This window comes from Nothoprocta perdicaria, unplaced genomic scaffold (assembly GCF_003342845.1).
Source record: "Nothoprocta perdicaria isolate Ctin4 unplaced genomic scaffold, notPer1 scaffold_177, whole genome shotgun sequence".
In the NCBI taxonomy this organism is placed as follows: domain Eukaryota; kingdom Metazoa; phylum Chordata; class Aves; order Tinamiformes; family Tinamidae; genus Nothoprocta; species Nothoprocta perdicaria.
The window spans coordinates 902,369-916,923 of NW_020454949.1; the positions used below are offsets into that span (position 1 = coordinate 902,369).

A 14,555-nucleotide genomic window follows, 5' to 3' on the forward strand; every position below is an offset into this window, starting at 1 on the left:
AGAGGATGAATTTGTGGGAAATGAATATGGAGTAAAACTCGTTATATAGCATTCCTGCAGGAAAGAGAAAGGGGGAAGGGAAAAAAAAAAGGATTTTGTCCAGACCTCCTGCAAGTCTATGCTCTGACTTCTGCGTACAACACATTACTACAGTGAGAAAGAAATACATGCTCATAAAGAACTGCTTTAGTTGAAATTACTTTTGATGTTTTCATATTGTATTCAAATGCAACCATCAGTTTCTATTTTTTTATTTAATTTCAGATTTGGCTGGAGCCTATGAAACCTGTTATTAAACAAGTACGGAGTAAGTAATTTTATTTTTTAAAAAAGGAAGTTTTCCTCCATTTGCATCTGCTTTATGTGGGTTGCTTTCATAATTGCTACTTGATTTACTGGTTTTGCTTCCTTGAAAATTGCCCTTGGTAGGGGGTKAGAGTGACTCCTGTTGGGACATGTCAACTTCATGTTTTTCAAATGTAGARTATGGTGGGTGGAATGTGAAATTACTGAACACAGGACTCTTATCTGTGATAAATATCCAGGTTGCATATGTGGATGTTAAAGCCAAGTGTGACATTTGTGGTGTGAACTTTCCTAAGTTGTATTTGATGGAAACCAAAGCAATAGGCTGGTTTAGAGCACCCATTGGGTGGGAGAAGACAGTACCCATGGTCGTGTCTCTGTTTGGGAGCTGGTGGACCTTTCAGACAGACTCTAGTAGCTGAAATTATCTCTGCATTGTTCCCTCCTGCTGGACAAAACTCACATTAGCCACATKACAGTGTTGTCGATGTTAAATTGATTCTTGAGGGATGTTCTTAAGCTGTAGGAGACATTGCTCTGTTGTCTGTCACACATGAAACTTTCTGGAATGGTTTCAGCACTGTGAAGGTTTTGGTAGCTTGGGAGAGAGCACGTTCTGACTGCTGAAGGAAWCCCCTCCTGGCAGCCTGAAAATTGAGATGAGTTAGGGCTGGGGAAGGCCTTGAAAATGCCTGTGCTTATGAGCAACCTGCTAATTCCCTAAGCAGCAAGTTAAGCTGGGTTTTAATTGAATCCAATAACCAATGTATGATTGTGTATTAGCATCTCTACGAGAGGAATCCTGATGGTACYGAGTCTGAAGCAGAGATTTAATTTAACTGCTTGGTAGTATCTGCATTTCAGAAGTAAAAGACTAACAAAACTGCAATAATGGGGTGGTTTTTTTACACCTGGAGATAGAGCTCTGTAACCCTGGCCATATATCCCTTGGCTTCCACTAAGCCTGTCCCAGGTTGAGATCAGCAGAGGAGTATTGTGTGGATGCTGTTCCCAGCACAGTTCTTTTTTCCCCCCCAAAAAAATCACTTTAAGAAAGCTTTGTCTGGGCAACTCCGAAAGGTGTTTTCCTGTATTTGTGTCTCTGATGAGTTTTGCTGAGGAGTTTGAGGATTTGCAGGGGAGATGAAGGAGAAAATGTGGACACAGCAGTTGAGGGATGCTTGGTGTCCTCTGGGGTTTTATGTTTTTTATGTTTTTGTGTATATGCACTGCAAATACACAAATGCACAGAGCTGATGGCGATTGCTGTGTAACTGTCACACGGAGCTGATCCTTGGGCATAGTTGTTAAAAAGTCTAGATCATTAAATTAAAATTCTGGTCCGTCTTAGCTAATGGCCTGATTTGGGATGTATAAAAATATTGGTTTGGTTGAGGAGGATCAGATAACTTCATAGGGAATGCAGTGAGTCCTATTCCAGCACATGGAGTTTATTGCTCTTGCAGGAGGTGAACTGCATGCTTACATGGTTTTGCTTACTACTTAATCTCTGTAGGTCCTGTTTTAATGTGATGTTTATTAGATCCAAAATTCTGGTGTGCTGCCCCTGGGTAAGGGAAGGAAGCACTTCAACTTTGCAGAGGATTTCCAGGTTTTGATCCAAATTGCAAACATTATGCGCACGCGTTTTTGCTGAGATGGAGAATTTACAGGGAAGGATTTCATGCTTCTGGCATTTGGTTGCAACAAGGATTTAATTTACACATCCGTGCCAAGAGTAAAAGAATGACTTTGTATGTGGGCTTTCAGGGACGTGGTATGCAGCTTCCAAGCGTGTTCAACATCAGCTTATACATATACGGATGGCTTTCTGCATCTACTGTGCCTGAATATCCTCTCTTGGAGGAGTTTGTTCCAAAAGTTTTGGGATTTTAAGTTTATTTTTTTAAGACACTGAATCTTTCATCCGAGCAAATACTTGGAGCTCGAAACTCGTGATTTTGGGGCAGTGGTAACGCAGCCAGAAGGCTTCAGGAGCTGGACTGACCCCTCTAACCGGTGTTTAGATGTCTCGCTTTGGGTTAAAAGCTTATTCCAAACTGTGGGAACGCGGCAGGAGTCCTCCCTAATGAGGAGGAAGGTGCCAGCACCTTCCTTTCCTCCGTATGGACTTTCAGGCAAGACAGCTCTTCACAAATAAATGTGCAAAATTGCTGGGGTGAGCAGGTGAAAATGCCTGTCTTGACTTTCATTTTGAACAACCTTTTTCTTTTCCTTCCCTTCCGTTCCGTACCCTCCCCGCCCCGATTTGGCCTCTTACAGTAAATTCTGCCTCCAGCCTAGGACTGGGTCCAGTATTTCTTTCCACTAAAACCTTTTCCTAATAAGAACATATAAATATTTTAACTCAGATCACTAAAAAAAATCCTGTTTTTCCTTGTGTTGCATCTCACAAGCTGTTGATGCTTGTGGTTGGAATGAGTCCGTGCCAAATGTGAGCAGTTTTGTGTAATCTAAGGTTTTATTTCCAGCTTGCTTACATTTAGAGATATCCCATTCCAATTAGGCTTAGGGTTTTAGTGTTATGAGTCACCAAAGCTTTGATAATTCTGCGACCTGACTCTTGACAGCTGGGTTAGTCTTAAACTCTGTTCTTCCAGCTATTTGGCAGGGAGTAAAATTTGTCATTCCTATGTTAGCAGCTGAGAGGAGAGTGTGTGAAGGAATGTGCCACTCTAGGAAGTGAGGATATTGAAATTGGACATTACAGGTAGAATAAAATCCCAGTAGTCAAAAACATAGGAAGAAGACAGGCGAGTGACAGCAGGGAGAAGATGTAAGATGTTGGTCCTTCTGCTCTTGGTCTGTGTTGTCCTTTACTGGCTCTGAGTGGTCAGGTTGAGCATCTTCACATCCTTGCAGATTACCAAGGGAAGGGACATGTCCAGAACAGGTCTCTGTTCATCCGTGTTTTCCGTCCTCATAAATGTTGAGCGTAGCTCTGTGATGGAAGACGCCTTCTAGTCTTGGGGCTAACTAAAAATGTGCAAGAAATAGAAGATGGGTTTAGTTAAAATAATGAGAGGACAACAAGATGCGAGGTCTAGACTTAGTGTCTTTGTATTTCCTGAGATTTTGGGCTGTTGCATCTCCCTRATAACCTTGGAGTGATGGATTTTTTTGGTCTTGATTTGGGTTTAGAAGACAAATGGGTTGCACTATTATCTGGAAAGGGAGCTCTGGTAAAGAAGTCCAGCATCAGAGCTGGAGTAATTTGCCGTGATAACATCTTGGGAAATCCCTCCTGAGTTAGTACAGCCAGTCCATTCATACATTGACAACTCATAAATGAAGAGCACCTTGTGTTCTGACTGGCTGGAAAATATTAAGCCTTTCCTGTTTTCCCCAAAATAAAGACTAAATGGGAATGCTGATGTTGAGCAATGGCCCCGTACGCTCCTGAGATGCTCTGCTGCCCCATCCAAACYGTTGGCTCAGCAGGGTTGTGGCCACTGAGCCAGATGTTCAGTAGACTGAGTGGAGAAGTTGAAGCTAATTTAATTGAATTTTATGCTTTTATAAAATGCTACATAGAGCATTATGAAACTTTCTTTACTGCCAGCTGCTTTCTTTGCCTCGGTCGCATAAAATTCGGGGCTTAGTGATTCCTTCCACATCATTTCTTCAGTGTTTCAGTGCAGGATTCAGCTTGTTAGGCTTTGTCCTCTGAATACAAARTACCTGTTGCAACTTGGAAGGATGATGCCAGTTATTAAATTTCTGTTTCAATTTAATGATTAGTGTAAATGCAGCGTGGTTGCTGCACCATGCTGCCYTTGGAGGACACTGGACCCCAGCACCAGTGCAGCTTGGAGCTGMCCTGCTGCAAAGCTGCACGGAGAGGCAGCTATGGACTCTTCTTCTCCGGAGATGCCAAAAAATACTTACTTTATTTGTTTCTTATTTTTAGGACCAAAGACTACAATGCTTCGTCTAGCAGTCAAGTTTTTCCCTCCAGACCCTGGCCAGTTGCAAGAAGAATATACCAGGTAAGATGTTTCTTGAGTAATTTGGTTTCCACTACCTGTTTAAATAAAATCAAGGTAAGTTTGTCACAGATACTTGACTCCTTTTTTAAATATATAAAGAGCTGCTTTAGTCTTTCTCMCAGTTTTATCTTTGCTCCTCAGATTTTTCTCTTAATTATCTTCTCTTGTACAAATTATGTAAAGGATAACAACTTTTTGGAACAGACACTTTCCGTTTTTTTCTGCCTGTCTAGTGCTCATCATTGTGAAATTCTGCTCTGTGCTTAGGACCTTTAGGTATTTCGTAATGCTATTAACTACATATGTACATTTTATTGTAAGTACGTCAAAAAAAAAGTATCACAGGTAAGAAGAAAATGGAACACACTTTATGGAAYTTTCATTATTACCAATGTTGCATTCCTAAAAATTATGCCAAAATTGGCTTAGGCTGCAAAGTCAGTCCTTATTAAACAGGATGCTTTCGAGACTCACATGGTTTTCTTTTTGCTAATGTATTTTGCAGGCAGCTTATTACTAATATAAAACTGTCAAAATCCTTTTCTATTTATTAACAAATTTAGAAACTATTTTATTTATGTCAGTGTAGTATTAGAAGGCAATATAATTGGTTACTGTCTTTAGAAAGTGCTGACATTATAGTACTGGAAAATATAACCACTAAATGAATTAACCTAGTGCCAGCAGAAAAATATATATATACATACATATTTTGCACACTATTCTCCCGTCTCCATTTTTATAGATAAAATCACTTGGGGCACCCCTTAACGTTTCTTTGTAGCTCAAAATTTAGACCACTTTTACCTGACAAACTTGTTCAAGAGTGTGTTTTCCTTCGACTTCCTATTCACTGTTTGCACTGTTAAATTGCACCATGAAGTTGGATTAGTCAYGGGTTGTTTAGTTTTACTTGACTGTCCTTGATGGTAACACCCCTGTTCCGTGCTCTTTTTACAGAGAGGGCAAATTAGGAGTCACAGCCTAAAAGAGCTGTGCAGTTGTTCTAAAATCCTTCATGTGTCAACACTTTTCTCTCAACTCTCCCCTTTTTTTAGGTATCTGTTTGCATTGCAGATCAAGAGGGACTTGGCAGAGGAGCGGCTAACCTGCAGTGACAACACGGCAGCTCTTCTCGTCTCTCATCTTCTGCAGTGTARGTATCTCAGCTGATGTTGCTGAATTGAACTAAACAGCACACAAACTATTGCCTGCGTTTGGGTAGCTAAAAACGTTTTCCATCTTTCAATATTTCTCTCTGTACGTCCAGTAATCCTTACTTGGAACACTGGGATTTTAATCAGGGCTAGCCAGTGGTGTGAGCAACATCTGGTGCTTATGTACGAGATAATTTTGGCTGCTGGAGATCATGAAAAATGAAGAATCCCCTGCATATCTTTTTTTTTCTCTATATGGACTGGGTCAGTAGCCTTCGTCTCCTTGGCAGATGTCTACTTCAGTGTTTTCTTATGTTAATTCTAAATTTTCTTTTGGCTAGAGTGTGGCACGCATAGAATCAACTGGAGTTTAGGAAATGGGAGTGAAAAGCCATTGATTTCAGACTTGAGTTCAAGCTCTCGAGGTTTTTTTCTTTCTCAGTCTTCAAGCACCTGAAGTCTTGAAAATCTGGTTTTTAGTCAGGCATCTTGAAAGACTGAATGGGGTCAGGAATTGGAAGAGCTGAGCTTAGCCTGACGCCTTGAGCAGGAGCCAAGTGATGTGTTACAAATTGGTGATATGATCTACACAAATGGGTTTTTCTACCTCCTTGCTTAATAATACCTCTTCAGATGTGCAAAATTTATCTCATCTCACTGGAAGAGCAACCTGTCTTGTGTGTGCTGTGACATGCACAATTAAAGTATTGCTAATCATTCTCTGGTATCATTTTGGGAGAGAATTGCAGGGCAACGTGATGATGCTGCTGAGGAAATATCAATGTCTGTGGCCTTACCTTGTTTCCAGTGTACTAGAAAAGTACAAGTGAGGAGAAAAAAGTGATTATTTTTAACATAAGTACCTTCCAATTTTCTTTCTTGTTTAGTTCAAAATGCATAAAGGCAAGTACAGTCTTGCTCTTGGGGTTTCCATAATTCCCATAATTCCCATAATTCTATCTTCAAAGCCTGTATGTCTGTCTTTTTTTTTTTTGTTGTTGTTTCTTTTTATTCTAACCATGTTTTATTTTCTGTAATAGCTGAAATAGGGGATTTTGATGACTCGGAGGATCGAGAACACCTTAAAACAAATCAGTATTTGCCAAACCAGGAAAGAATTCAAGGAAAAATCCTGGAGTTCCACAGGAGACATGTGTAAGTGAAGATTCACAGTACATTTTTGAAATTGGTGAAGCAGATAGACCTGTTTGGAGGCCAAGTACGGTGGGTGATATTAAGAACATACATGTTAAACACCATTTGCAAACACCATAACAAGAAAGGTTGGTTGTAGCAATAATTACTGTAGATACTTTTCTTAAAAGGAGTTCTTAACACAACTTAATCTACTTTTGTGCGCGAAYGGAAATTCTAAGGCAGCTATTCCATCCTTAGGAGTTAAGATGCTCTGTTTAAGGGCAGTCTGCAAGTTTGGGTATGTTGACTTTGCCTATATATATGTSGCTTAAGTTAAATGCTTATGGCAAGAGGGAGCACAATGACAGCACTACTTAAATTTCTGTGTTTTTCCAAGTATATGGTGGATGATAACAGTCTTATTCTCAAGTGTTTGTAAGAGGATAGATGACAACAAAAATGAGTGTTGTTTTGGGTGGAGAATTTAAATGTGCGTTAGTTCTAATACAGCTTTTTTCTTTGAGAGAGCAAGAGGCAGGGAAGAGTACARAAGTTTTTCAAGTGATTTTTACAGTCTGTTTCTAATAATGTATCAGAGCTAACATGAAAATATAAAATTTGTTTTAAACAGATTTGATCTAAAGAATCTCCAGTTTGCAAAGTGTAAATTCAGCTTGTCATCACATACATGGGACTTGCTCTTGCCTAATTAATGAGAAATAAACTATTGTGCTCATTTTGAGCTCATGCTTTATGCTTTAATGCATGAAGAAAATAGAAAAGGGTGGGAGGCAGTGAGGGAAAAGGAGCTTTTATCAGAGTTTTTACAACATTCAGTAGGAAGGTTGTATGTTTTTAAAGTCTAATTAAGATGGTTTTACAGTGGTCTCAACGGAGTTCTGCTTCATAGTGTGTGGCACAAAATATTTTGGGGAGGAAGAGGAAGGTTTAGGGTAAGATGGAGCTGTGGTGCTCACGAAAGATGAGTTGATCTGTTATGCACAAAATAGTAYTCTTAAGATGAAGATTTGCACAGTATGATCCATGTGTGCCATAAATTTGCTTTTTTCATCTTTTAGTCATAAAATGGTARTAATTGAGGAAACATTTGAAATGATCACTTTAACTGTCTCTTGTGCTGTTCTCAGTGTGGGCAGATTAAAAARTGATCTGCTTTTATCATTTTTATCATTTTTAATAAAATGATAAAAGAAATGAATTTTAACATATAGATCATTTCTCTAATTTTTGAGACCTTGTGTTTTGGGGCTTAGCAGTTTGAAATGTTTTTATTATTTATGAAGAAAATTCAATGCTCGTAGCCATGGATCATAACCTAAATACAGTATTAGAMCTTTTCCTTTTATTCCTTCATGGATAAATTCAAGGATTGCAGCTGACTGACTTATTTTTAAGACAGAACTCGCAGGGTTTTATGGCAACATCTCTATATTTAAAGCTGAGATACCTCCTATAACCGAAAAGCAGCTCCTGGCTATTTTCAGTAATGAGTTGTTTACTGTTTGCAGGCACTTAAGTTCAGCTACACTTTTGCAGAGTAAACTTAATTAAAAACACTTGGTTATTTCTTACAAGTCAAGAGAAGGAAGCACAAAARAAACCTAGGCAACAACTCTTAAAACAGAAGAAAACACCCTTATCTTGTGCAGCTTGGAGTGACGTCGTGACAGTGCTGCAAGATGCTGCGGAGTTTAAAGCTGCAGCTGGGATGAGGAAAGGATTTGGCAGCACCATGGAGCGCACGTCAGCAGCTCTTACAATTGGAGATGAAACAATTTTTGTAGTTCTGGGGAAAAATGTCACCAGAACAAGCCCAGGACAACTCCTTGTTAATGGGATATCTGTAGCTCTTCCCTCTTGCTTTTAATTTCCATGTTTTACTTCCCTGGGCTGCAAGGCAAGAGTCTGTCATCTGAGCCAGGGACGGGTAATTTTAGCCATAAAACCTTGCACTCTTTTTCAGCCCAACCACTTTTAATTAATTTATACTATAGAGAAACTTATATTACAGCGTGACCTATGTTTCSAGGACAGGAAAATGGATGGCAAAGGAATCCTTACTTCATGGATGCATTTTTCCTTGGTTTAATGACAGTTGCAATGCAGCGTAACCCTGTTATAAAATTTATTTCAAGCCATATTTTTAAGAAATGCTATAAAAACKTATGCTGGGGTTGGGCAGAGATGAAACCTGGGGGCGTTTGGGCCAGCAAAAGTTGCAGTTGAGCATGAGGGCTACCTGAGTATCTTGGCTGCTCCCTTGAAACCTCCTCGCTGCTTTGGAAAAGGTTTGTTAAACAGATGTGATTTTGGAAGCGCTGCAAGTCTAAAAATAGCTGCGACTTCCTTACACGTCGCCGCTCTCTTGCCTTCCCCTCGGAGCACTGGCCACCCTCTTCCATTTTTAGTMAGACTTGCGAAGGTCCCAAAGTTTGCCCGCTCATTTTCCACATTTCTGTTACCAGGAGCAAATGGGAATGTGGAATTTGGGCTCTTGGCTCCTTCCAGGCCATGCAGAGCGCTGCTAAATGAGCAAAATATTTTTCTTCTCTGTCTAATGGTCCTCGTCCTTTGCTTTTGTTTTATTTTGTTTGTATTTTTTATTGCCTTCCCGGTTCCCCTGCTCCTCTTTGGCGGCGTGACTCGCTCTCCAGCTAAGGTTTGCCTCTGCGTCTTGCCTCCAGGAAAAGCACACGGGCCATTTCTGACCAAATGGCTCATCTCCCGACTGTGCTAGCTCTTTTTTGCCTCTCTCTTTGCATCCATGCAGCCCTTGCTTTGCTTTGAGCACCCTTGCTTGTGTACCAGCACACTCTGCTTTCCTGTATCCGACCGATCGGGAGTGTGGATCTGGCTTCCTTGCGCTGGAATAGGAGCAGTGATTCCTTTTGGTGCAGGACTCAAGCTGTGGACTTCTCCAGTGCCTTAGCTCTTTGGACTGATGCTGGGAGTGTCTCATTGCATTTAAAAACATCATTTTGATTTTGTACAGCTTCACAGCAGCTGTTAGAACTGACCAAAGAAGGTAAAGCTGGATAAAATGCAGCCTTTGTATCCGATCCATTCTGTATCTAAAGAAGAGCCAATATACAGAAGTGATTGTACTGAAAAATATGGGATTGTAAACTGATTTTCTATTGCGTTTTCGTCAGCAGAAATCTGAATTAACTTTCAGTTTGCGGGTAAGTTTAAATTAGTGCTGCGTGTTGGTGGCGGCATGGATAAATCCCAACATCCCAAATACTCAAAATATAATGTTGCCTGCCGCCTTAGAGGGGAAAAAAAGAAGTGGAAAACTTGCTAAAAGGTAGTTGTAGTCTGGGATTAAACGTTAGAGAATAGATGCATGAAAATAAGTGCTGAGTCTGTTTTGCTTGGTGGATGTTTTTCTTTAGTTCACATAAATTGTTTGCATCTGCATGACCRTGTTGCTTTGTGTGTATGTGCGTAAGGCAGGACAGAAAGCAAAGATTTGTTAGACTGACACTCGTGTTTACTGTTATCCTCCACCTTTCACAAATTACGGGCCTATCTATCTTAAGTTAGATTCTTTTTTGGACATATGGTATTGGTGAATTTTCTAAAAATTTTGCAGGGATCTCAAATCCTGCTTTTTCTACTCTAAGCATTCGTTAAGCATGCAGAATTTTGAATATTTCGTCTTGAAAATATTGCATTCATGGCTGTTTTTAAAAGCTATAAGTCACCAGGCCTTTCTCAGCATCTGCTTTACACTGTTTGCCTGCTATTGCCACAGGAACACAGGTGGCACGTGAGTATGTGCAAATAGTCGTCACTGTGGACTCATGTAAGGTACCTTTCCATTAAAATCTGTTGCAGTGGCAGCAGTTTTTGCTGGAAAACCCTTTTAACAGATAGTCTGTCAGCCACTGACCCGAGGAAGACTAAGCAGATTGATCTGCTTAATGGATGGACAAAATTAGCCCAGATTGTTTTCGGGCTGGGCTGGGCAGATTAGTCTGTGCCAAGAGTCTGAGGATAATGACCACGAAACTGCTTCTCGCTTGTAAACATTTGTCGTGCGGCGTGAGCTGCTCGACTTCATTCCCTCTTCCTCCTTCGGCAGGTCCAGGCATGGCAGAATATTCCTTAAGGAATATTATGTGTTTTCTGTTCTTTCTGAGGTGCCCTGTGCTTTAAGTTTGTACCCGGTGGGTCAGAATGCACCATAATTAGCAGTGAGGCTGCATGAGTTCCAACTGGACTGTTTCTCAGGAAGCCTTAGCAGGATATTGTCCAATTTTCCCGTTGCCCTTTTATCCTAATTTTTGCTCCAGGATTTAGGGGGCTGACGCTCCCAAAGCTGTGACCAAAACTAATTATTTCTTGTCTCTTTTGTGCTGTAGGCAGATAAATGATCAGCAGAAACCATGGAGCAGAAAGCACAGAGCAGATGTTAGCGACACTTAGAGCTAACATAGAACATGAAGAGTTTCAGTGAGGAGAAGAAAAATCTGCTTTATCAGTAGCATCCCCTAAACAAAACTAGTGCAGGAGGTAGGAAAGCTGGTAGGAATCACACTCTGGGGCTTTTTGTTTGGCATTTATCTTTCCATTTGAAATAGGACCCCCAGAATGTGGTTCTTTACGGTCGCGTTGTCACCATATGGGRTCCCGCAATATTGAAGCTGGAATCGGGGCAGAATAGGGATCAAATCTGTAGAGCTTGGACTTTTTTAATGCTGTCTGTGCTTTAGCGTAAGGAACACTTTACTAAGCAGTGGAGGAACATCAGTTTTTCTAACAAGTTCCATTTCTTACAGGCTGTCAAGTTGTATAATTTAAAATAGGGTATTTTAGAGCTCCCTCCTACATGTAGTTGCTATGCTATAGTCATCCTTGTTTCTGAGAAGTGAAAATTAATAATCACTTCAATGTATATTTAAAAAGTCTGTGCAGAACAAAAAAAGTTGTTTAATCTAAGCCGTGACTGCAGACAGGTAGAAGGGGGTATTTTTATGGCAAACGCCTGAAGAGGAAAGATTGGGTAGCTGGAGACTTTATTGAGTGCCCGTGCCATGGTTGGCTCTGCACAGGATGCAAAAATAGATTGTGCCACAAATAGTTTATCATGTCTTTTAATGAAATGGAATATATATTCATGGGAGGAAAGCAATTTCTTGGAAAACAGACTTTTTAAAAGTTCAGCTTGACACCACCTGCAGAAACCTAAGCTGGTTTCAGCCCTCCTGGGCCATCAGTGAAAAACTCTTCTCACCCACATCTCACCCTCTTAATTGCAGAATAGTTGAAGTACTCCTTAATTTCCACAGCACTATTTGTGCTTTGAATGTCTTTGAAATAAACCCCCTGACTGGATCCACCCAACATGCAACAARCAGTTGTGTTACTCATAAATAAAAATACCCGTCAATGTAAGTACCAAGAATTTATTAGATCATTTTAAARCTCATGAAATTTATTTCCTTGGGGACAGTCCCCATTTTTGGCTCTTGGCTTTCCTGATTCTGTGCAGTTCCTCCCACTCCCTGGCTCCAAGTTTTCTGCTCACTTGAGGAAACACTTGTGGGGAGAAAAAAAGATGCACTTTATCCAGTAAACTCCCCCACGTGGAGAAAGATGGAAACGGGGATCCGTCCTGATAAAGCAGGAAGACAAAATGCTGGGAGTTCAGTAGACTGCCTGAGGACTAAATAAGTGCTGAATCCTGTGACTGCTGCATGCTTCAAACCACGAGGTTCTCAGTTTTAGTTTGACCTCTGCTGCACACTGAGAAGATGCTCCTTTTGAACATGCTCGTGTTKTCCTGTTATTCCAATGCCAGCTGTTACTTTAAAAACAATTGTAAGAAATTGGTGTAAACCTTGACGTAAGCCTGTAATCCTTCTCAAATTTGTAATTCTGCTTTGTTTCTGGCATACCAGTAGGTGACATTTTCATCRGGCTTCATTTGCTCTGGGTCTCATGATAGAACTGCATATGCAAACARGAGCGTTGTGGCTTGAATTTGGAATTTATTGAACTTCATTTCTTCTCAGCTGAAAAAAGCTCTTAACTAGTTAGTATCTCTTTYAGCGTGGCTGCCTGGGGGGATGCATTTCAGTTTGGCTGTTTGCTATTGCATATTGCTCCTATCACAAAGGTATTGAATATTTCACTTGGAATAAAATTATCAGGCTAGATTAGATAGAGTATTCTGATAAAGTGCCAGAGTTATGACTTAAATACTTCAACCATGTTGGCAAGATTGTACTATCAAATTGTTCTTCATGATTTTATATCCTTTGTTGTTGTTGTTGCTGCTCCTCATTACAGGGGTCAAACTCCTGCTGAATCAGACTTCCAAGTGCTTGAAGTTGCCCGGAAACTGGAGATGTACGGGATAAGATTTCACCTTGCATCGGACCGTGAGGGCACAAAAATCAATCTGGCTGTTTCGCACATGGGTGTGCTAGTATTCCAGGTGAGGTGGGGAACACATGTTGCTTACATAYGTGTGTCTCTGGATTTGGAATGGGGGAGGAATCTCTTGCTGCTTGCTTGCTCGCTCCTCTAGGATCAGTGCTTTGAAGCTATGATATGACTTGTATTCCAGACCTCTTTTAAGCTTTCTGTCTTGAGAAGCAAGTCTCAAAACCTGAGATTTTGCAGATGCTGGGTGGTGTTAGGGAAAATGAGGCTTGGGTGAGGATGTAGTGTCTGTAAGCAGTGCAAGGGYGAAGGAAACGATGTTAAATAAATTGCAACTTTGGTCTTGTTTCTGCCATACAGTATCCTGACTATTGGTGAGGTTGAATTTTCAGTTCCCTTYCTCTTAGACTGACAAGATTTTATAAATTCAATTCTGGTGTCTGCCCAGAGATATCACACCACTCGTAGCTATGCCCATGTTGAAATACGAAGATRCTGCAAGGTATATTGCTAGCAGAAATACAGATCAAGGAGGATGTGGATGTGTGTGTATGCATGCAGCAGATTGTGCTGTGCTGTCATTTCTGAAGTTTTTTGCTTTAACTTTTACTGTTTTAATTCAGGGTAACACRAAAATTAACACCTTCAACTGGTCTAAGGTCCGTAAACTAAGCTTCAAGAGGAAGAGGTTCCTTATTAAACTCCACCCAGAGGTCCGTGTAAGTTTTACCATAACTATAGGCTTGGCAGCATAGAAACATATATATACATTTCTAAGTATTCCTCTAACTCTTCTAATCTAGGAATGTGGTGAATATCTAATAATTAATTTGTTTCTAATAAATATAAGGTTGTATTAAAGAAAAATACATAGTTGTATACATCTCAGAAGCTCGAATCAGTTCACACTCTGCAAGAATAGYGAAGAATCTCCTAGAGGCAACCTCAGAAAGTTCGTGGGATAACTGTGTGTTGACATTCGCTTTTATACAACTTCCATAAAGAAATATTTTCAAACAACTACTCTTGTAGTTTTAATTCCTTTCAAGTTGTTAACTTCATACTCCATACTACTTAATGTGAATTATATCCAGCCTTTTTCTGAACTTGTAGTCGAGTGTATTTTAAATGTTTTTATGTTTTAAAAGTAAACATATTTTTGAAAAGTGGTAGATGATTTTAAACTGCGTTAAAAATTGTAACYACTGCCTTAGGTAGTATGAAATGTGCCGTAGGAAAATGCTGCAACTCACTGTAAATATTTTTTGTTGCATATATTTGTTTTGTCCTATTCAGCTCCATATTAAGTGCTACTTGAGCCTTTTGTATTTTGTTCCCAGGGCCCATATCAGGATACACTGGAGTTTCTTTTGGGAAGTAGAGATGAGTGTAAAAACTTCTGGAAAATCTGTGTTGAGTATCACACGTTCTTTAGGCTGTTTGATCAGCCAAAGCCGAAGGCTAAAGCAGTGTTCTTCACCAGAGGGTCTTCCTTCAGATACAGGTAGGCAGAGCCACAATAAATGTTTTA

General features: G+C 40.1%; 1 protein-coding gene across 1 annotated transcript in view; it reads left to right on the plus strand.

Moving 5' to 3' along the window:
- Positions 1 to 14,555, plus strand: part of FARP2 (FERM, ARH/RhoGEF and pleckstrin domain protein 2) — a 65,180-nt gene that overhangs the window by 19,672 nt on the left and 30,953 nt on the right. Inside the window, exons 4-10 of the mRNA XM_026036348.1 lie at positions 265 to 307; positions 4,238 to 4,316; positions 5,375 to 5,472; positions 6,514 to 6,628; positions 12,929 to 13,076; positions 13,648 to 13,743; positions 14,365 to 14,528. Coding sequence (XP_025892133.1) covers positions 265 to 307; positions 4,238 to 4,316; positions 5,375 to 5,472; positions 6,514 to 6,628; positions 12,929 to 13,076; positions 13,648 to 13,743; positions 14,365 to 14,528 — 743 coding nt within the window. The remainder of the gene's footprint in view (positions 1 to 264; positions 308 to 4,237; positions 4,317 to 5,374; positions 5,473 to 6,513; positions 6,629 to 12,928; positions 13,077 to 13,647; positions 13,744 to 14,364; positions 14,529 to 14,555) is intronic.